This window comes from Loxodonta africana, chromosome 4, assembly GCF_030014295.1.
Source record: "Loxodonta africana isolate mLoxAfr1 chromosome 4, mLoxAfr1.hap2, whole genome shotgun sequence".
Lineage (NCBI taxonomy): Eukaryota > Metazoa > Chordata > Mammalia > Proboscidea > Elephantidae > Loxodonta > Loxodonta africana.
In genome coordinates, this window is record NC_087345.1 from 63,698,579 (window position 1) to 63,725,815 (window position 27,237).

A 27,237-nucleotide genomic window follows, 5' to 3' on the forward strand; every position below is an offset into this window, starting at 1 on the left:
GCATAATCAATAAAACACAAATCTTTGGCTGAAAAGTGACCTTCGGGAGTGGCTTCAGTTCTGAGTTAGAAGAGTGTCTGGGGCCATAGTATCAGGCTCCTCCAGTCTCTGTCAGATTATTAAGTCTGGTCCTTTTTGTGAATTTGAATATTTTTCCACATTTTTATCCTGCTTTGTCTGGTACCCTCTATTGTGATTACAGTCAGAGGGGTCAGTGGTGATGGCTAGGTACCATCTAGTTCTTCAGGGCTCAGGTTGGTGGAGTATCTATTTCATGTGGCCCATTAGTCCTTTGGACTAATATTTTCCTTGTGTCTTTGGTCTTCTTCATTCTCCTTTACCCCAGATGGGATGGGACCAATAGATGTATCATAGATAGCCACTCACAAGCTTTTAAGACCTCAGACACTACTCACCAAATTAGAATGCAGAACTTTTTTTTTATGGACTATGTTATGCCAATTGACCTAGATTATGCCAATTGACCTAGATATCCCCCAAGACCATGGTGTCGGGTCTCAGGCCCAGTAGCTCAGTCCCTTAAGGTATTTCAATGTATCTAGGAAGCTTCTATGTCTGTGCCTCCTTTGTGCTCTATTATATATATATATATGAATATACATGCTGTACATACAAATATGTATGTAAAAATATCCACAGCCTAACCTATATATGTATGTGGATGTACTTCTATACCATCTAGAGAATAGATTTGATGCATTGAACACTAATGACTGAAAGCTAGACGAGTTGTGGAATGATATCAAGGACATCATGCATAAAGAAAGCAAAAGGTCAATTAATAGACAGGAAAGAAAGAAAGAAAACACCAAAATGTATGTCAGAAGAGATTGTGAAACTTGCTCTTGAATGTTGAGTAGTTAAAGAGAACGGAAGAAATGATGAAGGAAGAGAGCTGAACAAAAGATTTCAAAGGGCAAGACAAAGAAAAGTATTATAATGAAATGTGCAAAAGCCTCCAGTTAGAAAACAAAAAGGGGAGAACACAATCAGTTTTTCTCGAGCTGAAAGAACTGAAGAAAAAATTCAAACCTTGAATTACAATTTTGAAGAATTCTATGGGCAAAATATTGAAAATTTTGATGCAAGAAACATCAAAAGAAGATGGAAAGAATCCACAGAGTCACTGTACCAAAAAGAATTGGTCAATGTTCAAATACTTCAGGATGTAACATATGATAAAGAACCAATGATACTGAGGGAAAAAGTCCAAGCTGCGCTGAAGGCATCGGTGAAAACCAAGGCTCCAGGAATAGACAGAATATTAATTGAGATGTTTCGACGAACAGTGGAGGCCTGGAGGTGCTCACCGGTCTATGCCAAGAAATTTGGAAGACAGCTATCTGGCCAATTGATTGGAAGAGATCCATATTTGTGCCCATTCCAAAGATGGTGATCCAGTAGAATGCAGAAATTATCAAACAATATCACATGCAAGCAAAATTTTGATGACGATCATTCAAAAGTGACTGCAGCAGTATATTGATAGGGGACTGCCAGAAATTCAAGCTGGATTCAGAAGAGGACGTGGAATGAGGGATATCATTGCTGATGTGAAATGGATTTGGGCTGAAAGCAGAGAATACCAGGAAAGGTATTGACCTGTGTTTTATAGACTATGCAAAGGTATTCGGCTGTGTGGAGCATAACAAATTAGGGATAACATTTCGAAAAGTGGGAATTCCAGAACACATGATTATGCTCATGCAGAACCTGTACATAGACTAAGAGGCAGTTGCTCGAACAGAACAAGGGGATATCCCGTGGTTTAAAATCAGGAAAGCTGTGCGTTAGGATTGTATCGTTTTGCCATACTTATTCAATCCGTATGCTGAGCAAATAATCCAAGAAGCTGAACTATTTGAGGAAGAACATGACACCAGGATTGGTGGAAGTCTCATTAACAACTTGCAATGTGTAGACAACACAACCTTGCTTGCTGAAAGTAATGAGGACTTGAAGAACTTACAGCCTTCAGTATGGATTATACCTCAGTGTAAAGGAAACAAAAATCCTCACAACTGGACCAATAAGCAACATCATGATAAATGGAGAAAACACTGAAGTTTTCAAGGATTTCATTTTACTTGAACCACAATCAACTCTCATAGAAGCAGCAGCCAAGAAATCAAACAACGTGGAAGCTTCATAGACACATTCAACTCCCTGAGGGACCGAATTGCTGGGCTGAGAGCTTTGGGGACCATGGTCTCGGGGAACATCTAGCTCAATTGGCATACCATAGTTTATAAAGAAAATGTTCCACATTCTATTTTGGTGAGTAGTGTCTGGGATCTTAAAAGCCTGTGAGTGGACATCTAAGATACGCTACTGGTCTCACTCCCTCAGGAGCAAGGGAGAATGAAGAAAACTAAAGAAACAAAGGAAAGATTAGTCCAAAAGACTAATGGACCACAACCACTGCAGCCTCCACCAGACTGAGTCCAGTACAACTAGATGGTGCCTGGCTACCACCACCAACTGCCCTGACAGGGATCACAATAGAAGGTCCTAAACAGAGCTAAAGAAAAATGTAGAACAAAATTCTAACTCACAAAAAAAAAGACCAGACCTACTGGCCTCACGGAGGTGGGAGAAACCCTGAGAGTATGGCCCCCGGGGCACCCCTTTAGCCCAGTAATGAAGTCCTTCCTGACGGTCCCCCATCAGTCAAGGATTAGACAGGCCCATAAAACAAAAGGAGACTAAAGGTGCACACTAGCCCTGGAGCAAGGACTGGAAGACAGGAGGGAACAGAAAAGCTGGTAATAGGGAACCCAGGTTCAAGAAGGGAGAGTGTCGATGTGTGGTATTGTTGACCACTGTCAAAAACAATATGTGTACTAACTGTTTAATGAGAAGCTAGTTTGTTCCGTAAACCTTCATTTCAAGTACAATAAAAAAGAAAACTTCAAAGAAAGAAATCAAATGATACATCACATTGGGCAAATCTGCTGCAAAAGACGTCTTTAAAGGTTGAAAAAGCAAAGATGTCACTTTAAGGAGTAAGATGCACCTGACACAAGCCATGGTATTTTCAATCACCTCATATGCATGTGAAAGCTGGGCAATGAATAAGGAAGACCAGAGAATTGATGCCTTTAAATTATGGTGTTGGTAAAGAACTATGATTTTTTCGTGTTTGGTTTGGTTTGGTTTGGTTTGGTTTGGTTTGGTTTGGTTTGGTTTGGTTTGGTTTGGTTTGGTTTGGTTTGGTTTGGTTTGGTTTGGTTTGGTTTGGTTTATCAGTCCGGGCAAGTCAGGCATGCCTTGGTGATCACTAGTCTGGTGGCACAGGAGTCTTCACTTCCTGCTCCTAGTTGGGCAAAGCAACAGTGGGCAGAGCAAGCCCTCATCACTATTCACTATATGCATGAGACAGCTGAGGGCGTACTGAGCAGATGCTATCCAGAGGTATGTGAGTGCTCACAGTTGCTCACCAGGTGGTCAGGTGACAGGCAAGGAGCAAGGTGGGCATCCATAGGGTACTGAGGCTCTCCCTCCATTGGGGGAAGTGGGGTGGTTGACCACAGAGCACGCAAGTTCTCTGTCCAAAGGGAGAGGCATAGGGCAGGTGACAGGGGGGAGCACAGGCACTCTCCCAGTCAGGAGAGGGGCAAGGTGGGAAGCCGGGATCATGTAGGCACTCTTCTGGTGGGAGAAGGATGAGGCAGGTGAGAAGGGAAGGGGGAGAGAGAAGAAAAAAAAAAGAAAACAATAAAAGGGGGGTGGGTTCATCTATTGCTCCATGCTTACCATCCACCCTAAAAGTCAGGTACCACTGCTGGAGAGTTGCCATGTCTCTGGGTCCTGGGTCCCTCCCTGCTCTGTGTATGCCAGGATCCCTGAAGCTCTCATCTTCTTACCTGTACTTTCCCTCCTTAGCTCCAGGTCATGTCCTACTCACCTTGCTTCACTCCAGGTACGTTGACAGTTTCTCTGTCTTCTACCGGGGGTTCCATGATGTTGTCTTCTTGTGCTCCTCAGCCAGGGTCACTGCTGGCTTTGTCTCAAAATGGCCCTATTGTGCTGGGCTGTCTGGCAGGGTACCTCTACTCTGTATAGCTCCGTGTTCACTGCTGTCCTTCAGTTTCTTTTTCCAACTGGTGTTTGATCCAATTCTATAGCCTTTCATTTGATGCTCAGGGTTCCAGAGTTGTCATCTGTATCTGTTTCACTTTGTTTCTCAGGTCTTTGGTGTAGATGGATGGCATGATGTGTCTGACTAAGCCACCATCTTGAATCCTAGGCTATCTATCCATCTACTTTTAACCATCCTTTGTCTCATCTCAACCTGGCTAAATTTTTCTTATCTTACAGGATGAATTTTCCCTCCCCTGAAAGTCTTAGTTTTATCTATATGAGCTATAAGTTTCTGAAAGATAAGGACCATGTCATGTTCTTTATAAATGTTTGTTATAGTAATGGAATTAAATAATCATTAATTAATCATTTGATGTTGCTGTTAGGTGCCGCCAAGTATGTTCCGGCTCATAGAGCCCTATGTACAACAGAATGAAACACTGTGCCATCTTCACAATTGTTACTATGTTTGAGCCCATTGTTGCAGTCACTGTCATCTCATTGAGGATCTTTCTCTTTTTCGCTGAACCTGTACCTCATCAACCACGTTGTCTTTCTCCAGAGACTGGTCATTCCTGATAACATGTCCAAAATACATGAGATCAAGTCTCACCACCCTCACTTCCAAGGAGCACTCTGGGTGTACTTCTTCCAAGATAGACTTGTTTGCTCTTCTGGCAGTCCATGGTATATTCATATTCTTTCCCAACACCATAAATCAAAGACAACAATTTTTCTTCAGTCTCCCTTATTCATTGTCCAGCTTTCACATGCACATGAGGCAATCGAAAATATCATGACTTGGATCAGGCACACCTTACTCCTTAAAGTGATATCTTTGCTTTTCAGCACTTTAAAGACGTCTTTTGCAACAGATTTGTCCAATGCAATATGTCATTTGATTTCTTGACTGCTGCTTCCATGGGTGTTCATTTTGGATCCAAGTAAAATGAACTCATTGACAACTTCAATCTTTTCTCCATTTATCATGATGTTGCTTATTGGTCCAGTTGTGAGGATTTTTGTTTTCTTTATGTTGAGGTATATAATCCACACGGAAGGTTGTAGTCTTTGATCTTCATTTGTAAGTGCTCCCAGTCCTCTTGATTTTCAGCAACCAAGGTTGAGTCATTTGCATATGACAAGTTGTTAATGAGTCTTCCACCAATCCTGATCCCACGTTCTTCTTCATATAGTCCAGCTTCTCAGATTATTTGCTCAATATACAGACTGAATAAGTATGGTGAAATGATACAACCCTGACCCACTACTTTTCTGATTTTAAACCACGCAGTATCCCCTTGTTCTGTTCAAATGACTGCCTATTTATTGGTCTATGTACAGGTTCCACATGAGCACAATTAGGTGTTCTGGAATTCCCATTCTTTGCAATGTTATCCATAATTTGTTATATCCATAGAATCAAGTGCCCTTGCATAGTCAATAAAACAAAGGAGAAATGTGGCGTCTGGGGTCTTAAATGCTAACAAGCGGTCGTCTAAGATGCATCAATTGGTCTCAACCCACCTGGATCAAAGGAGAATGAAGAACACCAAGGTCACACAATAATTATGAGCCCAGGAGACAGAAAGGGCCACATGAACCAGAGGCTTACATCATCCTGAGACCAGAAGAACTAGATGGTGCCTGGCCACAATCGATGACTGCCCTGACAGGGAGCACAACAGAGAACCCCTGAGGAAGCAGGAGAACAGTGGGATGCAGACCCCAAATTCTCATAAAAAGACCAGACTTAATGGTCTGAGACTAGAGGAATCCCAGCAGTCATGGTCCCCAAACCTTCTGTTGGCCCAGGACAGGAACCATTCCCAAAGACAACTCATCAGACATGGAAGGGACTGGACAATGGGTTGGAGAGAGATGCTGATGAAGAGTGAGTTACTTGTATCAGGTGGACACTTGAGACTGTGTTGGCATCTCCTGTCTGGAGGGGAGATAGGAGGGTAGAGAGGGTTAGAAACTGGTAAAACAGTCACAAAAGGAGAGACTGGAAGGGCTGACTCATTAGGGGGAGAGTAAGTGGGAGTATGGAGTAAGGTGTATATAAGCTTATATGTGACAGACTGACTTGATTTGTAAACATTCACTTAAAGCACAATAAAAATTATTAAAAATAAAAAAAAAAACAAAGGAAAACATCTTTTCTGGTGTTTTCTGCTTTCAGCCAGCATCCATTCAACATCCTCAATGTATTCCTTGTTCCATGTCCTCTTCTGAATCCAGTTTGAATTTTTCGCAGTTCCTTGTCGATGTACTGCTACAACTGTTTTTAAATTATCTTCAGCAAATTTTACTTGTGAGTGATAGTAATGATATTGTTTGATAATTTCCACATTCTGTTCGATCACTTTTCTTTGGAATGGGAACAAATACGAATCTCTTCTAATCAATTGGCCAGGTGGCTTCCTCCAAATTTCTTGGCATAGACCAGTGAGTACCTCCAGCACTGCACCCGTTTGTTGAAACATTTCAATCAATATTCAATCAGTTCCTGGAACCTTGCTTTTCACCGGTACCTTCAGTGCACCTTGGGCTTTTTCCGTCAATACCATTGGTTCCTGATCATATGCTACCTCCTGAAGTGGTTGAACTAGTTCTTTTGGTACAGTGACTCTGTGTATTCCTTCCACATTCTTTTGATGCTTCCTGCATTGTTCGATATTTTGCTTGTAGAATCCTTCAATATTGCACCTTGAGGCTTGAATTTTTTCTTCAATTCTTTCAGCTTGAGAAATTCTAAGCACATTCTTCCTTTTTTGGTCTTCTAACTCCTAACTCCAGCTCTCTGAACAGTTCATTATAATACTTGTCTTCTTGAGCCACCCTTTGAAATCTGCTGTGCAGCTCTTTTCTTTCATCGTTTCTTCCATTTGCTTTAGCTACTTCACTTTCAAAAGCAAGTTTCAGAGTCTCTTCTGACATCCATTTTGGTCTTTTCCTTCTTTCCTGTCTTTTTAATGACCTCTTGCTTTTTTGATGTATGATGTCTTTGATGTCATTCCATAACTTGTCCAATCTTCAGTCTTAGTGTTCAATGCATCAAATCTGTTCTTGAGATGGTCTCCAAATTCAGGTGAAATATACTCAAGGTTGTATTTTGGTTCTCATGGACTTTTTTAAAATTTTCTTTAGCTTTGACTTAAACTTGCATAAGAGCAATTGATGGTCTGTTCCAGTCGGCCCCTGGCCTTGTTCTGATTGATGATTTTGAGCTTTTCCATTGTCTCTTTCCACAGATGTCATCTAATTGATTCCTGTGTATTCCTTCCATTGAGGCCCAAGTATATAGTCACTGTTTATGTTGTTGAAAAAAGTTATTTGTAATGAATAAGTCATTGGTCTTGAAAATTCCATCATGTGATCTCCTATGTCATTTCTATCACCAAGGCCATATTTTCCAACTACTAATCCTTCTTTGTTTCCATCTTTTGCATTCCAACCACCAGTAATTATTAATGCATCTTGAATGTGTATCTGATCAGTTTAAGACTCAGAAGTCTGTAAAAACCTTCACTTTCTTCACCTTTGGCATTAGTGGTAGATGCATAAATTTGAATAATAGTCATATTAACTGGTCTTCCTTGTAGGCTTATGGATATTATCCTATCACTGACAGCGTTGTACTTCAGAATAGCTCTTGAAGTGTTCTTTTTGACAATGAATGGGACACCATTTCTCTTCAGTTTGTCATTCCCTGTGTGATGGTTAAGGCTGTGTGTCAGCTTGGCTGGGCCATGATTCTTAGTGGCTTGGCAGTCGTATGATGTTGTGATCACCTGCATGATAGCATCTGCTGTGAGTAGCCAAGCAGCTGAAAGGGAGTTTCCCTGGGTTTCTGACCTGCATGGAATGTGGGTGGACATTCTGGCGGGGCTCATGGGCTTTTTGCTCTCGCTGGATTCTGCAGCTGGCTCCCATTCATCTGATCTCCACTTCTTGGGACTTGAGCTAGCAGCTTACCTGCAGTCTTGCCTGCTGATCTTGGTATTCATCGATCTTCACAGCCTGTGAGCGAAAGCCCTGCTCTCTGACCTGCCGATCTTGGGTTCACCAGCCCTGTGGCTACGAGAATCAGGAGAAGCCTCTATCCTGACACATGGACTTGGGACATTCCAGCCTCCACAATTGTGTAAGCCATTTCCATGATATAAATCTGTCTAAATATATATTTATACACATTACTGGTTTTGATTCTCTAGGGAACCCAGCCTAAGACACATAGCACAGTAGACCACATGATTGTCTGATTCAAAATGGCCAATACCAGTGTATTTGAGCTCACTAACGCCTCAGATATCAATCTTTACGCCTTCCATTTCATTTTTGATGACTTCCAATTTTCCTAGATTCATTTTTCATACATTCCATGTTCCAGGTATTAACGGATGTTTACAGCTTTTCTTTTTATTTTGAGTCATGCCACATCAGCAAATAAAGGTCCCATAACCTTGACTCCATCCACATCTTTAAGATCAGCTGTACTTGGAGGAGGCAGCTCTTCTGCAGTTGTATTTTGAGTGCCTTCCAACTTGAGGGGCTCGTCTTCTGGCACTGTATCAGACAATGTTCCATGCTGTTCATAAGGTTTTCATTGGCTAGTTTTTTTCAGAAGTAGAGTGCCAGGTCCTTCTTCCTAGTTTGTCTTATTCTGGAAGCTCCGCTGAAACCTGTGCATCATGGGTGACCCTGCTAATATTTGAAATACTGACTGCCTAGCTTCCAGCATCACAGCAACATGCAAGCCACCACAGTGTGACAAACTGCCAGATGCATGGTGGAATCATTTGATAAAAAAAAAAATTTAGATAGAGGGGAAAAATAAGGGACAATAAAACTGCTTTCTTATAACTGTTTTTAAGAAAGAAATAAGAGCACTCACTAAGATCCATCTACATTAATATCTATAAACCTCTACTTTATTCCTTCTCTTCTCTTTGAACGCACATATGGTCAGTTCCTCACAGAGCCTGGTAGAGCTGAATCCCAGTTTGTGGTTGTTCAGAGTCAGACAGGTAAAAACTATATTCATCTATGATCAAGAAGAGAAGCTCCATGGTATCAAAAATTGAACCTAGAAAATTTCAAGAGAAATTTTAAAGGTGTGAAAAAGGTTTCAAAACCTGAAGTTTAAAGCCAGAGCCAAAGTTTGAGAACTACATAAGAGTACACATTGTGTGGTGGTTTGAAGTACCTCCATACATTTTTTGACACTCCTTTCTCCAAAAGGTGGAGCCTAATTCCCCTGTACTTGAGTGTAGGCTGGATTTAGAGACTTCCTTCTAATGAATAGAATATGGCCAAAGTGAACAGTAGGTAATCAAATCACAAAGGCATCACGCATCCTTCTCTCTCTCTAAGATGACTTGCTCTGAGGAAGCCAGTGGCCATGTCATAAGGATACTATATAGCCTGTGGAGAAGCCCACCTAATGAGGAACTGAGGCCTCCTGCTAATAGCCACATGAGTAAGCCATCTTGGAAGCAAATCCCCAAACCTTCAGATAACTGCAGGCCCAGAAACCACATGAGAGTCCCTGAGCCAGAACCATTCAGCCAAGCTGCTCTCAAACTTCTGGCCCACAGAAACTGTGAGATAATAATTGCTGTTTTAAGTCACTAAGTTTTAGGGTAATTTGTTACACAGCAATAGATGACTAACACACATAAAATGAAAACCCTAGGGCAAAGGTTATAAACTGGCAGCCAAGAGCCAGATTCAGTCTATAGACATATTTTTCTCACTTCATAATGGTGGTGACAGGTTTTGTTTTGTTTTTTAATGAGCCAAAATAACTAAACTTACTTAGAAATCTTGCTTTTCAGCATCTCTCAAAATTTTGGAAGATTTGGCAACATAAGGCCAACTCCACCTGACAACCATCATCAGGAGCAGAGAACCAGGCTTCTGCCGTAGAAGCAGCATGTTCTCTCTAGTTTACTGCAGTCCCTACTAATCCCTGTTAATCCCTATAATGACACCATGGATCAGTTACCATTTAGATGGTTCTTGCACTGCTGTTTTTCTTTAGTAGAGAAATATTTTTCAGGTCCAATATTTCTATCAAAAGTAGGAAAGAAAAGATATACTGAAAGGGCTGTGTGTTTCAAGAAATCTAAGAGAAAAGTTATTTCTTGGTAGAAGCAAAGAATATTCCTGTATGTCTAATAAGCCAATGATGTGTATCTGTATCAGATAGCTATAACTTAAGATGCCATTTTTCTTCCCCTGATGTCTTTGCTCACTTGGGCTAACGGACTGGTCCCTATAGGTATGTGAGTTTGTTAAGCCTCCTCTTTCTTACCCTGAGCTCTTTGAAATGAGATGAAAATAAAACTAGATCTAAATCCTCAGCATCTTAAAGGTAGGAGCCAACATTACAACATTACTTTCCTCTCACATTGCTTGTTTTGAGAAGAACTTTGCTGTAACCATGGCACCCAGGTTATGAACATCCAACTTATGTACAACCCGTAGTTATGAACCAACCACCGTAAAGCCTATTATATTAAAAATCCCAGGTACATATAATGGTCCATAATAATAACATATGGGTGCCACTTTGCAACACACATCAAAACATAATTACTGTATTATTATGTTTAAGATGTTTTAGTATACCTAGAAGTATTTCTTTAATTTTTTTATGCATAGAAAGGTACACTATATACTAAGAAAAACATTTGACTAGCTGATATTAGATACGAAACGTGCCTATCTGTCCCAACTTAAATGTTCAAATTCACCTTAAAGATATTTAGGAACAGAACTCATTCATAATCCAGGGACTGCCTGTACTATATCTTTTTCAGGTTTTGTGCTTATAATAAGTGTTTAGCCTGAGTTTCTTATTGATGACTCAAGTTAGGTCTGATCATACCACATTAACTAAGCAAAGAGATACTCCCAAGTACAACACCTCCTTTACCATAAATTCATATATTTTTCTGTTACTAATATTTCTAGGAAATAAACATTGAATTAGAACCAGGGGTCAGCAAGTTGTAGGCCAGATCCAACCCACCACCAGTTTTTGTAAATAAAGTTTTATTGGAACACAGTCACACTCATTTATTTACATGTTGTCTGTGGCTGCTTTCACATTACAGAAGCTGAGCTAAGTAGTTGCAACAGAGACCTAGGACCTGCAATCCTAAACTATTTACTACCTAACTCTTTACGTTTAGCCAGCTCCTGAACTAAAAGAATGAAATACGAATATTTTGGTGGTTAACAAACCAAGAACACACTGTGCTTCAAAATAACAGAACATGTAAAGAAGTAAAACTACCAGCCCCTCTCCAAAGTGTTTGAATTATGATTTATAGTCAATAGCTTTGAGGCTTTCTTTACTTACAAATGTACACAACAGAATATTTTTTTAGCTTGGAAATGAAAAGGACTCACTGTGGCTAGTTTCTGAACATCTTCATCTGATGCCCCCAGAGATGCCAGGCCTATTTCTTGTGAAAATTGAGCGAACTTAGGATCCGCAAGTAATGGAACATGACCCAGGAGTTCATGACATGTGTCTCTGACAAGAAGAACATCATAAAGAAGTGTTATACAAGAAGCTTTAAATGACCACTGGTACAAAAGACTTAAAATCTTAAATATAACCTTGTTAATATAATTAATTGCTTTACCATATTTCATCAACTCTGAGACTCTTTTTTATCACATTTTAACATCTCTGAAATCTAGAAGCATCTTACAATCAATGTCTTATATAGTCATTTAAATAAAATAACAGAGACTTCTATTTTTAAGTGCTTACTACGTGCCAAGAACATTGTAAATGTTTTATTACATAAATTTTCTCATTTAATCCTCAAAACAACCTTTGAGAATAAAAGTAATTAGTGCAAGATCCTATAGATCAGAAGTTGGCAAACTATAATCCCCAAGCTAAATCTCACCCACTGTCTGTTTTTGTAAATCAAGTTGTATTGGAACACAGCTACACTCATTCATTTATGTATTGGCTATGACTGCTTTTGGCTGTAGGGGCAGAGTTGAATAGCTGTAACTAAAACTATATGGCCCTCAAAGCCTAAAATATCTACTAGTTGGCCCTTACAGAAAAAGTTTGCCGAGTCTTATTACAGATAGTGGTGAAGCCACAATTTGAATCCAGATTGTCATGATTTCTGATTGCTCTTAACCCCTAAGCTACAGAGCATCCCATGTTACACTTTGCCAAGCACTGGGAAGCAGCAGAGGGTCATATTGCCATTATCAGAGTGGCTTTTACCATAGACCATTTATTCTGCTCCTAACACAAGCAACTCCTTTGAGCCTGCGCACCAAAAGACCATCCTGGTTCTCTGCTTTGATATGCCTGAACTAAGTAATGACAGCAGCTTCGAACCTCCCTATTTGCCTGAGCTTCCATTTGGAGCCTATCCCTGGGCAAAGGACAGGTATGTGTCACAACAAAGCAAGGCAGAAGCCTTCCTGAGTCATTGCCATGAATCACAAACTGTTCCATGATATACCAAGCTAGATTGGAATGGATTTCTCTATGACTCTCTGGGGTGGATCAACACACAGCAACATTTTATTTTCTTCACAAAAAAAAAAAAAAACTAATTGTCCAGGTAGTAATTGATCCTAGCTTCACCTGTACTCCTCTGAAGTGCATCACTTCAAATAGGTGCTGTAGTATAAATGCCAGCTGCTACCACTATTATTACAAATATAAAGTAGGTCAGATTGGTCATGCAGTTGAAGCAAATGCAATGGCGATCAAGGGCACAAGATTGATGTCCACATAAAACAGATTGCATCACCCAATAGAAAAAAAAATCTTGTTCCCACACCTTCAAATCATATCCCCAACACTGGCCAGCCATTTCATAGACATGTCAGTTGAGGGAATAGGTGAATAGCATATTAAAAGACACTTCAAATTCATTCCGTCAACTGTGTGCCAATAGCTTCTTTTTTACAGATAAACATAATTTGTAGAAAAGAATATGTGGTGTTTATTCCCCAGACAAACAGGACAGGATGGATAAGACAGGATAGGACAGACAAGACATGATAGAACAGGGCAGAAAGGACAGTCAAGACAGCAAGGCAACTGAGATATGCTGCACTCCTATTATGTACTGGGCACTGTCCTAAATGTTTTCATATCACATTACTAATTTAATCTTCACTTAAAAGGGAACTTTATTATTCCCTTTTGACAAATGAGGAAACTAAAATTCAGCACATTTAAGCATCTTTTCCAAGGTCACACTGTTACTAAGAGAGACTACTGGAGTTTTTTTTGGATTTGAGATCAAAGTTTTCTGAGTCCAATGTTATACTCTTTCTGCTTTGTTCTAACTTGCAGATGTAGGCCAAATAAGAAAAGGAGTGAGGAAAGTACGGCTTAGGTTGAGGGGAGAGAGTTTAGTCGAGCCTGTTAAATTGTAAATTGGTAGCATATTGGTTTCCTAGGGCTTTTGTCACAAAGTACCACAAACTGGGTAATTAAAACAACAGAAATTTATTCTTTCACAGTTCTTCAGGGTAGAAGGAGGATCCCTACTTTGCCTCTTCCTTGCTTCTAGGGCTCCTGGCAAGCCTTGGTATTCTTTGGCTTGCCTCTTTCATCACTTGGTGTTCTCGCTATCTCTCTGGGTCTCTGGATTGGATTAGAGCCCACCCTAACCTAGTATGACCTCATCATAAATCAGTTATGTCTTCAAAGACCCTATTTCCAAATAAGGTCACATTCTGAGGTTCTGAGTAGACGTGAATTTTGGAGGCAAATTGTTCAACCAGAACAGTACGTCCTGTCTCTTTTCCTAATATGGGGTTTCTTAGTGGTTATCGACCCTCTCAATCTACTTTTTTTTAAAACACCAGTGGCCAGGTCCTACCAAAACCCAGCTCAGCCAGACCCCAGAGTTAGACCTGTACATCTGTAGTTTTTATAAAAATCTCCTGGTGATAATAAAATATAGCCAGGGCTTATAACCACTGTTATAGCTGCTGATGACAGGAGCGCTACTAGCATGCTTTAAGCAGCTAGCAGTTAAAACTAAAGCTGAATGTGATTATTGAATTTTGAGCTCTCCATATTTAATTCCACTAGCATTGTGGAATGTTGGAGAAAAAATGGAAGATGGTGAGAGAAAGGTAAATAGGTAAATAGTCCGTACAGACTCAACCCTTATGATCAATTTTTTTAAAAAAAAGATCAGGTAGCCTGCACCCATGTGGAATTATAAAAACCTGAATACCCTAATTTTCCCCCATGTTATAAATACTAAAGCAACGCCACTGATCCAGGCAGAAGATACGGCAATGAGAATTCCAAATTAGACCAGATGTCAAACTACGAGGACATACCAAAGGTGGTATTTGCTCATGTTATGAATAAACAAGGTTAACAGAAACTAAAATATATTCATAATGATAGTGGCCAGCATGTATAACACTTTGCTAAGTGCTTCATAATGTAAAAAGAATAGAGCAGCTTGTAGCTACAGTGATTGTTGATTCTTGGTACAATATGGGATTTACTTCTGAGCTTGTTAAATACTTGAAGAAGGCTCAGGCAGAAGACAGTCTTCTATCTACCTAGGTACCAATGGAGTCTAGAGAAAAATCAAAATCAATCTATTCCACATCTCACACTAAACTGCAATGATCAATCAAATCAATGCCCTCTATCAATTCTGCTCCCCGCTGTTCTACCTTTGTTCTGACACCAGCTGTACATGCAGAACTTCTTCCTCTGACCCGAACCACCTGGAGCTAGAACAGAACTCACAAGTTAAAAGACACAGTCCTCCAGACTGCCAAGTCTGCCCAAGACTTCAGATGCCAGCCACAAGCTGGGGAGTTCTCGCAACACCCTCACTTCTGACCTGCTCGGTATAAATTCAGAGGTTCCTGCTACCCCTTCAGGAAGCAGTCATATAAGCTCAGGGGTTCCCAGGACCCTCCCCCAACCCCAACTTCTGACCTGCTGACTCCCACTATTCCCTTGGGTTTGTTAGTTCACTAGAATGACTCATAGAATCCAGAAAAGTGCTATACTTACAATTATAGTTTTATTACAGCAAAAAGGATACAAATGAAGAGATGCACAGGGTGAAGTCGTGGATGGTTCTTAATGTAGAACTTTCATTCCCCAAAAAGGGATTCGCTACCCTACCACATGCATTGATGTCTTTCACCAACCAGGAAGCCAATGGAGCTTCTTCTCCAGAGCCTTTATCAGGACCTCATTACTTAGACATGCTTGAATGAATCGTCACCCACCCATCCCACTCCCAGGTCAACTCAGGTAAACCCGAACCAGAACCAAAACCAAACCCATTGCCGTGGAGTCAATTCCAACTCATAGGGACCCTATAGGACAGAGTAGAACTGCCCCACAGGGTTTCCAAGGAGCAGCTGGTGGATTCGAACTTCCGACCTTTTGGTTAGCAGCAGAGCACTTAACCACTGCACCACCAGGGCTCCTCAACTGAGATAGCACCTGATTTTTCTTTATGACCTGGCCAGCCCCAACCTGAGTCATTCATTAGCAAAACCCTTAGATGGAGTCTGAAGGCCTCATCAAAAACACTTCAGTCACTGGGAAATTCCAAGGTTTTAGAGATTATCTCCCAGGAACCAAGCCCAAGGACCAAATTTTTTGGGAAAAGTTAAATTTACCCCATACAGTCAGACCCAGATGGTGACCACAGACTTCCAGAAGATCTTTCCCATGGGAGACCATCTGTACATTGGCCTGATGAGGCTCGCCACTGATGTTCAGACCATCTGCCTCAAGTACCAGCTGAACCCGTGTGAGCTGAAGGAAGGTCAGCAGATCAAGTCTTGTACCCACAGGAGCATGGTGGCCAATCTCTTATATGAGAAATGGTTGGGCCCCTACTACATCACCGGGCTGGACCTGAAGACCTTTAAGCCCTTCATTTGCTCTCGGGGCCTCATGGGCTGCCTCATAGTGCCAGACCACTTTGTGGTCAGTAGCACCTTTGCCAAACAAATGTACGGGATGTGCGAGTCCCTCTGGGATCCCAGCATGGATCCAGAATACTTATTTGAAACCATCTCCCAGGACATGCTAAAGACTGTGGATCAGAATGTGGTGTCCAGAATGGGAGTCATTGTCCACATCGGTGTGAAGGACAGAATCACCACCAGGACACTGAAGGCCCTAATGGCATAACCCTCTCTTCCTCCTGCACCCCCAAGTCCACTTTTTTAAAAAAATAAAATAGTTTTTCTTTAAGAAAAAAAAAAATTCCCCATGATAGAAAAGGAGCTATCACCTGAATTTAAGGTTACGGTGTCATTATCAGAAACTAACTCACTAGCCAATTTAAAAACCTTTAATAGCATTAGGTTTTAGAATTAGAATGATGACTTAATCTCACTACACATGAATGGGAAACCCTGGTGGCATAATGGTTAAGTGCTATGGCTGCTAACCAAAAGATTGGGAGTTTGAATCCACTAGGCGCTCCTTGGAAACCCTCTTGGGCAGTTCTACTCTGTCCTGTAGGGTCACTATGAGTCAGAACTCACTTGACGGCAATGGATTTTTGTTTTGTTTTGTTTTTTAGTACATAAATGAGGATAAAAGATCATAAATTTAAAGAAAAAAAATCATACAATACAGCAGAGTAAGTTGCATTGTTTTAATAAGAATGAAAGCCTGAAGCAAAATGTCTAACACAATTACTAATGGAGCGTTAGTGATGTCCTTTGCCCTGCTGTAGGTAGAAATGATAACACTGTATCTGGATAGTTTATACCCTCTTATCAGCTCTGTCTCCATGCAGAGACCCTGAGACAGAGCTGCCCTTCAGATGTCTGAACAAAGTGCAGGCACGGTACGTATAGTAACCTCGCTACTCGCCAGGCCAAGGCTTTAAGCACCTCTATTCCAAAGCCAGGAACACAGTTATTACCTTTTATGACTTCAGTGGAACATTCTCAGAAATAAACACCGGATTGTTCTCTATCCCAGTGTCTTTGGCTAAGGGGTATGTATAGAAAAGAAATTGAGATGCTAAAAACTCTTCTGCCAAAGAGCTAAGAAAGACTTCTAATGTCACTCACTAGTCATAGCAATTATTTAACTTGGAAAAATTCACATTTTCTTTGATGTCCAAGAGACTAAAGGATTAGAAGCTGAGTTGCTCGCCATTCCTAGGGGCTGAGAGAAGTTCCAGGCTAGAGGTAGTTGAAGGAGAAGGCTGAGCCTCACCAGGATCACAGAGCCTCCTCTATAGAGTTTTTACCCGTTAAGCTCTATTGGGCTGAAATCATGCTATTTTATTCCATTGCACAAAGCGCAAGTGCCAGTGTTACTATGTCCTGCATGTAGAGTACTTCGAGATCCCTCCGTTGGCACTAGCCTCCACAGCTGGACCCCTGAGGGTCTAATTATGAACCTGTTTCCCTTGTGAGTCCACATCTATTGCCTTATCTCACCAGATCTCTCTTAAAAGATTCAATTATTCGGCTGTAATTGCACCTGTCAGCACATGCTGCCTTTAATCTCTACATTGCAAACTTTTCTCTTTTTAACTCACATCCCTTTGATGCATTTTCGCCTGAATAATGCTCTCCAGGGTCCTTTTCACCAAAGCGCTCCATTCTCCGGAAATGTAGGACCTTTCAAAACAGTTAACACGGTAAAACATCATGTCTTCTTTGGGAAAAAAAAACAGCTAGAGCTGATATCAGACACTGAACTTTTGCTGCTCTAAATTGGAATCTTCTCTGATAAGCCCTGTTAGGGGAATTCTAAAGCCCGCTGAAATGGGCTTACAAAGGGGTCTGGGCAAACCGTCTCCAGGGAATGGTTAAATCATTCTGAGAAAGTTGGGATCAGTTTGCTGCAGGGGAAATAAGGGTCCAGGTTGTTAAGTTCAAATTCAAAATGAGTCTGGCATTTTTCTCCTCTTATCAGTTTTCAAAGTTGAGTCCTCATGCTGCGTGTTGAACAACTCCTTTTTATTTTGCTGTAAATTAAAGCCTTCAAGAGGCAGTGAGTGAGCGTCCAAGGCTTGCTTCCCATCCTGAATCAGCGCATCTGTCTTTTAAAACATATTTCTATAGATTTTGTTTGTTTTAAACGACACCGAAGCCAACACTTGAGCTAAATCATGAGGAGAAGAAAAGGAAGAGGGCTGGGAGGGGTGGAGAGTTTGCAATGGTGAAGAGAAGCAGGAGGATGGAGCCAGGAGCCAAAACAGGGTATCTTTTTTTTTTTTTTTTTTTCCTGCTTTCACACAACATTTGGTGGTAAGTGCAACTAATCTGGGCTAATACACAGGGACGTGGGACACGCTGCCGGGGGTGACGCAGTTTGTTTTCACTGCACTAAGGAGATGATAACGGGAGTTAATTTGGTATTGAAGCAATTTTTTTTTCTCACTCATTGCATGCTTTGGAGCCATATACAGCATTTTTTTAGGTTGAAAATAGCATACTGTAAAATCTGGCCCAGATAAGACTTCAGGCAGCTCTTAATATTCTTCCTCTTACATCCCCCTCTCGGTATAGATAAATCCATATGTGGCCCTCTTGCGGCGCCGAGCACCTGGCTATGGCTCTGGAGGAAACCTTTCTTTGCATTTTTCCCCCTAGGAATCATAAGAAAGTCCACTGCTGTTATTCTTCTTCATTAGGATTCTTTTGAGACTGGCAGATATTATAGTTATCTTTTTTTAAAATTCAGTTCAAGAAGCATTTATGGTGTGCCTATTATGGACCAGGTACTATGTCAGGAACTGAGGCTTAAAAATGAATAAGGCATGATCCTAGAATAACTCGGGAAAAGTCACCTTAAGGTCCCCTAAAAGGGCAGCCAAACAGCAAGTACTAACTTTCCCCCTCTCATGAAGGCAATAATTCCCAACCCTTAAAAGTACCACGAAAGGGCAACTCTTGATATGTCTCTACTTTCCTACCTTTCCTGAGATATTTCTTATTTCTTAAGGAAATAAGAGATTTTTAACTCTTGTCCCTCCCCCGAATTCCACAAAATATTAAGAAGGCAATATAGCATAATGGGTGGTGCGAGCGATTTTTGATCAGCTGCCAACCTAAAGGTTTAAGGTTTCAAACCTGCCCAGTGGCTCCATGGAAGAAAGGTCCGGCAAACTGCTTCCGTAAAAGATTCCAGCTGAGAAAACCCAATGGAGCAGCTCTACTCTGTAACGTATGGGGTCGCAATGAGTCAGAGGTCGACTCCATGGCAGCTAACAACAACATAATAGAAGAGTTAAAAGCGTATACTGTGGAGTCAGACCTAAGCCCATTTCCCACATTGTTGTGTATGCAGGTTACTTAGAGCAGTGTCGTCCCATTGGAGTTTCTAGAACGATGGAAATGCTCTATATCTGCACAGTCCAATATGGTAGCCACGTGGCACAGGTGGCTACTGAACACTTGAAATGTGGCTAATGCTCCATTTAAATAGTCACAACTCTACTGTATTGGACACCACAGACTTAGAATTTCTCTTCTATAAAATGGAGACTATCAGGGTACCCCCTTGTGAGTTTGTCATAGTGTGGTGGCTTGCACGTTGCAGTGATGCTGGAAGCTGTGCCCCCGGTATTTTGAACATCAGCAGGGTTGCCCATGGTGGGCAAGTTTCAGTGTAGCTTCCAGGCTAAGATGGACTAGAAAGTCCTGACTATCTACCTCTAAAAACTTGATAATGAAAACCCTATGGATCGCCCAACATAGTGCTAAAAGATGAGCCCCCTAGGTTGAAAGACATTCAGAATACACAGTGGCCACAACGATGTACTCAGGCATAGCCAGGATCACGAAGACGGCACAGGACCGGGCAAAGTCTCAGTCTGTTGTACATGGGGTTGCAGTGAGTCAGTGCTGACTCAAAGGCAACAAGCAATTAACAATAACAATCTCAGGATGGTTTTAAAAGCTTTGGTGAGATAGTGCCTTGAGAGCATAATTTCCCAAGAAGTTAGCTATTACTATTCATACTATATGAAATTGTATTTATACCTAATTCTATTGTACTTGAGTAAGTTTGCCCTTTTAGAAAATATTTTGTCACTTAAACAAGGAGTAGTAAGCTTCTCCAGGACAGAGATCATTTTAGGCTCATCTTTGGCTTTCCACTGCTTAGAAAACCTGGCATGCAATAGATCCTTTTGGAACTCAACAGAAAAGAGCAGCAATAATGGGGCTCAGTTGTTCCAAATACAGGTGAATCCAAGCGAGACCTAAGTCTTAATTTTTTTTTTTTTTAATTTCTAGTAGAAAAATAGGGCTTTGAACCAGATCTTGGTTTTGTTTTTTCCTAGTTATATGGCCTGAGGGAAAGTATATGACTTCTTTGAACCTCTGAATTCCCGTCTGTAAAATGGTGGCAATGACTACTGCCTGCCTCACAGATATGAGTGAATGATGCCGGACAAGCGGAATATGGTGGGGCATGTCAGACCCTTTTTCCTTCTCTCTCCCGATGGTTTCTGGGCCTGTCAATAGAGGTGATTCTCCACAGAGTGGTGAAGAGGGAAAAACAGTAGTTACCTCTTCCCAGCCCAAAATTCTATCATTTCAAATTTATTCTTCTGCGCTTACAATTTAAAAATGCAAATATTCCTGAGAAAAAAATTCTCCCAGGTCTTCTCAGTCTTCCACACCTTAAGTTACGTAAATGAACTTCTCCCTGGCTGCAGGGCGCTGAGGGAATATAAATGTGTATTCAGGTGAGGATGCTTACAAGTGCTAATTTTAGATTATGGGCACCACAGAAGGAAGACATCTGGTTGATGAAGGGAAAAAAAGGACAAGGCAAAGTCCTGCTTTGAATCTGCTAAAAAAAAATAGATAAACAGTTGAAATTTTATTATAGCCAAAATGAACAAAATCAGGGCACTTAGGCACAAATATGGTTTCAAAATACACATTTTAAATAATGTATAGGATTCTTTTTTGTTTTTGTCAGAGTGCTTGGAGCTCTTGAGACAAAAGGCTGTGTAAAAAAAATCTTAGAGGTTAGTTTTGCTTTTAGGCACCTCACAAAACTAGACGGAAATTATGGCTGAAAACCTGGGAGCCCAGGTCTAGGAACTTGGCCTTGTAACTAAGGATATGCTGGAATTTTACGAGACACATCAGCCTCCAAGTGAATTTAGGAGGTGCCAAGTAAAAGTGGACCTATTTGGTATTTATATAAAGCTTTTTTCTCTCTAGAGATCAAAGCATTATTTCACCATCCCTCACACAGGGAGGTTAAATGGCTTGCCAACAGTCACACTGACAGCTGAGAGCCGCGCCGGACTTCCTGGCAGTCAGTCCGTTAGGTCCTTCTGCCTGAGGACACAGGCAAAGCAGCTGCCTACCTGCATAACTGGGCTGTAGTGAGGTGCCATCCCTTTCTTTTGCCCAGAGTCTTTTCCTGAAGTTGGAGATGCTTCCTCTTGATAAATGGGGCAGGCTAAAGGTGGCTCTGAGAAGGTCAAAGGAGAGAGTAGGCTTCTAACAAGCCTATTAATCAGACCGACTGGCAAGGACAGCATGGTGCTAAACCATCCAGTAGGCACGTGTTTAGGGTTCTGGCAAAGAAGGGCCACCAAAAAAAGTAAGAAAGTCACGCCCTCAACTACCTTATACCAAATTTGTAATTAGAAAACCAAGGAAAAAGCTATTGGACTTCAGTATGCATGTAAGTTTTGAGTTTTTCTGTTCAGTGTTACTGTTCGACATAGAATAAGTGGTTAAGCACACAAATGCTGACACTACTCCCTGAGTTCAAGTCCTGACTTCTTTACTTACCAGCTATGTGACCTTGGGCAAGTTGTTTAACTTCTCTGTGCCTTAGTTTGGAAACCCTGGTGGCGTAGTGGTTAAGTGCTACAGCTGCTAATCAAGAGGTCAGCAGTTCAAAGCCACCAGGCGCTCCTTGGAAACTCTATCAGGCAGTTTTTACTCTGTCATATAGGGTCCTATGAGTCAGAATCGAGTCGACGGCAGTGGGTTTGGGTTTGGTTTTGGTGCCTTAGTTTCCTCGTCTAAAACTTAAAATAGTAACAACTCAGAGGGTTGTTGTATTCAATGAGTTAATCCATATACACATTTAAAAGAGTGCCTGGCACGTAAGAGTCAATATTTACATGTTTGCTACTCATACTAGAAATATTTTTATTGCTGTTGCTATTGTGGAAACCCTGGTGGTGTAGTGGTTAAGTGCTACCTACGGCTGCTAACCAAGAAATCGGCAGTTCGAATCCGCAAGGCGCTCCTTGGAAACTCTATGGGGAAGTTCTACTCTGTCCTATAGGGTCGCTATGAGTCAGCATTGACTCAACAGCAGTGGGTTTGGTTTGGTTTTTTGGTTTTTGTTGCTGTTATTGTTGTTGTTGAAATTATCTACATTGCAGGATGGAAAACGAGTGACAGTTGAGTAGATACCCACTCATGGTGACTCCATAGGTATGAGAGTAGAACTGTGAAACGTAGGGTTTTCAATGGCTGGTTTTTTGGAAGTAGATTGTCAGGCCTTTCTTCAGAAGCACCGCTGAGTGGACTCAAACCTCCAACTTTTCAGTTAGTAGCCAAGAGTGTTAATCGTTTGCACAACCCTAGGATTCATAATAACCTGATCAAATCTCAGGGCCTCTAACAGCTTAACTGGCCCTGGGTGTAGCCCAAATTAAAAGACACTCCTGAGGGAGAAGATAGCTGCTAAGCTGGGAACACAGTCTCTGAATGAGAAAGCAGGAAAATGAGGCAGATGGGATCAGCTTTCTGAGAATGCCATTTCTGAAAATCACTGGTAGTAATGCTGTTCTGCTATCCTGAACAGCAAAAAATGAGACTGACACTGCCGAGGAAGCCAGTTGGCAGGGCAGGAAGCTTGGCACCACTCGGGGATCCTTTGGGAAACAGCAAGTTTAAGGTAAACAGAGCTCCTAAGAAGGAAGATTAAATTCTATAAGGCTCTGGCGTATCTTCCCTGCTCTGCAGTAAGTGCCCAGGCTTGGCTTTGGCAAGATCTGATATTAAAAACACCCACAACATCCAGGGCTGAAGTCAAACAAGTTTGCACACCCAGAATGTCTCCCATGGAACCAAGGGAAAAAGTTAGGAAGACATATTTTGCTCTCATTACAGACCTAGTGAGAGGCATCTGTTCAGTCAAGAGAGGACCAGCCAACCTTTCTTATAAATGTGAAAGCCCGTGTCTTTACCTGCTGATATTATTATGTAACAAATGAGAATAAATGTCTGAGCCCCAAGAAAAGGAAATAAATGACATCTGCCAGTTTTAGTAAGGGTTTTGTTTGAAGAAGCCAGGGCTTAAAATTCATTTACTTTATTTAGAGATGAAAAATATTGTCAGAAATAATCCACTTTTATTTTTCTTGTAAAATTGAAACACAATGGCAATTACAAGAAAAATCACCTGAAGGCTAATCCTTTTTTAAACTTTAAAACAGTTATATTGAAAAAATAACATTAGTTGCCCCTAAAATGCTCAACTGCAACAAAAAAAAGATTTTCCTTAATGCAAATGCATTTAATTGTATAATGGCAATAAAGGTTGCAATGTTAGTCAATGGCAATGTGAATTTTTTCCTAACGGTGAAAGTTTGCGCTTCGATTTGAAAAGTGACAACACCAGGAACCAGCATAAGAAGACATGCCCACATCAGCATTTGCTGAATAATAAATCATCCCAACCCAGCCCTCAATCTGAGAGCTCCGTGATGGAAAAAGCTTCTACTATGCCGTGCCAAGTATACTTTTGTTACTAGTAGGTTAAACACATCAGAAACATAAAATAGAATGAATATTTTTAAATGTTTTCATTCACAAATGGATGAACCCAGAAAACATTATGCTAAGTGAAAGAAGCCAGACACAAAGGGCCACATATCAGATTCCATTGACCTGAAATATCAGCAGCAGCTAAACCCATAGCGACAGAAAGCAGATTAGTGATTGCCAGAGGCTAGGGCAGGAGAGACTATAGGGCAGGAGGGACTGGGAAGAGACGGTGGAATGGGGGCCAAGTTTCCTTTTGGGTGATGAAAATGTTTGGGAGCTAGTGGTGATGGTTGCCCAACACTGTGAATGTGCTAAATGCCACTGAATTGAACACTTCAAAATGGTTAAATTATATACTATGCAAATGTTACCACAATTTTAGGAAATATTTTCATTCATACATTTTTAAAAAGAGATTTCCAATGCAAAACTACTTTATTACTTTGGCAGTGCTTGTCTGGAAAGACAGATATTGTACTGGCTTGACCTCAAAGGAGGTCGGAGGATGTATCTTCATATTTAAACTTCCGAATTTCTTCTCCCTGAGCAACAGACAAGGTAAGGGGTTTTTGTGCTATGGATGTGCATTGAAGGAGCCACGATGGCGCAACGGTTAAGCTACGAACTTGGCTACTAACCTAAAGCTTGGGGTTCAAACCCGTCCAGCGGCTCCATAACAGAAATATCTGGTGATCTGCTCCTGTAAAGATTGTTGTTAGGCGCCATTAAGTCGATTCCAACTCACAGTGGCCCTATAGGACGCAGTAGAACTGCCCTAGCTGTCCTAGGCTGCAATCTTTATCAGAGCAGATACCCAGGTCTTTTCTCCCTTGGAGATTCTGGTGGGTTCGAACCACTGACCTTTTGGTTAGCAGCCAAGCACTTAACTATTACACCACCAGGGCTCCTTCTCATGAAGATTACAGCCTAGGACACACTACGCGGCAGTTCTATGCTATCACATAGGGTCACTATGAGTCAAAATTGACTCGACTGCACCTAATGACAACTTGGCAATGAAAGCTTTATATTCCAAAGGGTACCTGGGACAGACCAGGAGTCATCTGGCTCCCTCTGGTCTCCATCCAGAAATCTGGACCAGGGTGGTTTGTCTTGTATTGAAGAGGACAAGACTGAATTGTCCTGTGTATAATCAATCACTCAGCTGCTAACCGAAAGGTCAGTGGTCTGAACCCACCAGCAGCTCTTTGAGAGAAATATGCAGCAGTCTTCTTCTGTAAAGATTACAGCCTCGGAAACCCTATAGGGCAGTTCTACTCTGTCCTATAGGATCGTTATGAGTTGGAATTGACAAGATGGCGGTGGGTTTATATAGCAACAAATCCTTAGAAAATAAGGCCTTCTTGCCTTGGCGTCCCTGGGTGGTGCAAACAGTTAATATACTCGGTATTAGCCAAAAAGTTGGAGGTTTAAGTCTACCCAGAGGCACCTCAGAAGAAAGTCCTGAAAACCCTACACAGCACAGTTGTACTCTGACACACGTGTAGTTTCCATGAGTTAGGATCAACTCAATGGCATTTACCAACAGCAACAACATCAGCAGGGAGCAGCCACAGTGTTGGCCAAGGGTGCCGTGAAGGCCCAAAAAGGGAGAGGGAAGCCACTGACGATTCGCTACCCACTTCACACATCACTGGAACTTGCTATTTGACATTACAGGTATGACCCTTATTCATATAGTCACTGGCATGTCTCTTTAATCATTATTTATTCAACCAAAGTTAATTGAGCATCTGCTATGTGCCAGGTTCTGTGCTAGAGAAACTGGCAAGATGCTGGTCATTAAGACGAATACAGTCACTGTCTTCATGGAATTTACATTGCATGCATTTGAAACACCCAGCACCAACCCACTGAAATATGAGGCACACTCTCCAGGCTTGGTCCATTCAGCTCCTGCCAACTTTTCTGCCTTCATACAGCTGAACCTATACCCACAAACCATTCATTCCACCTATGAAATCCCTCATTCCACTCCCCCCTTCCTCCCTCCTTCAGTGGTAACAAACTCTGACGTCTTCCATGAAGCCTTCCCTGGCAAAAGTAATTAGTGTAATTAGCCAACCCCCAAGCAGAAATGCTCACATTAAGGCCACATTCACCACACTCTGTAGAAATAAGGCAGCTTACTTACATATAATTTTGTAAAAATCATTGACCCCCTTGCAGAAACCGGAGCCGTTGCCTTCATTATAGACCCCAAGTCCCACCCTATCCTACCTCTTAATGACTTGACCACAAGCCATTCACGCTTCTCTATGGGGATTGAGAAAGAGGTGGAAAGGTCACTGAGGGTGACCAGTTAAGGCTTCTATTGGAAGCAAGAGGGGAAGGAGGCAGGTGTCAGCATGGATGGGCTTTTCCAAGAGAAAGACAAAGGATTACTCATTCATTTATTCACCTATTCAGTAAACATTAATCGAGTACCAACTAAGTAAGTACCAGAAACTGTATGAGATGCTGGGGATACAGAAATGAAGACAATATGGTTCCTGACCTTGAGATGATTACAGTCTTATGAAAGAGATGGACCCTTGAACGAATCATTACCTACCATACCATACTATGTGGTAAGGACTAAAATAGAAGACAAAGTGCTACAGGAACATCTGACTCTGCCTGAGAAAGTCTTCCCAGGCAAGGTCGCAACTAAGCCTAGTCCTAAAGAATTAAAGGATTTTGCCAGAGCGATGGGGCATTCCACACAGAGGGAACCACCTGTATAAACGAATGGAGGCGTGAACCAGCAGGTTTGCACCAGCATGGCGAGAAGACCAGCGTAGCTGCCCCACAGGGTTTAGGAGAGGGCAGAAATAGAGAAGAAGATGTGGTTCAATGGGAGCAGGTTTTATTCTTCCCTATATTTAACAGGGAACCAGCAGAAGTTACACAATAGAATGCTACACTCAGGTTTGTGTTTTAGTAAGAACGTAAACTCTACAGATTGCTTCTAAGGGGGGGGATGAAAATTGCCTACCGTGGAGTCAGTTCTGACTCATGGCAACCTCATGTGTTTCAGAGTAGAACTATGTTCCATAGGGTTTTTAATGGCTGTGATCTTTCATAAGTAGGTTGCCAGGCCTTTCTTCTGAGACACCTCTGGGTGGATTAAAACCACTAACATTTTGGTTAGTAGCCAAGCTCTTAACAGTTTGCACCACCCAGGGACTACTCTTCTACGAATAAGAAAAACAAACTCGTTGCTGTCAAGTCGTTCCCACTCATAGCGACCCTACAGGAGAGAGAAGAGTTACCCCATAGAGTTTCCAAGGAGTGGCTGGTGGATTCAAACTGCTGACATTTTTGGTTAGC

The 27,237-nt window shown here is 41.5% G+C and overlaps 2 protein-coding genes across 47 annotated transcripts in view; one reads left to right on the plus strand and one right to left on the minus strand.

Moving 5' to 3' along the window:
• Window positions 1-27,237, minus strand: part of TPH2 (tryptophan hydroxylase 2) — a 365,498-nt gene that overhangs the window by 273,939 nt on the left and 64,322 nt on the right. For all 46 annotated transcript variants that reach the window (XM_064283865.1, XM_064283862.1, XM_064283861.1 and 43 more), the window contains exon 9: window positions 11,530-11,656. In XM_064283865.1, the coding sequence (XP_064139935.1) occupies window positions 11,530-11,656 (127 nt within the window). The remainder of the gene's footprint in view (window positions 1-11,529; window positions 11,657-27,237) is intronic.
• Window positions 14,243-16,445, plus strand: LOC135231136 (proteasome subunit beta type-3-like). The gene is made up of 2 exons (XM_064283215.1): window positions 14,243-14,256; window positions 15,796-16,445. The coding sequence occupies exons 1-2, from the start codon at window positions 14,243-14,245 to the stop codon at window positions 16,304-16,306; spliced, it is 525 nt and encodes a 174-aa protein (XP_064139285.1). The 3' UTR covers window positions 16,307-16,445.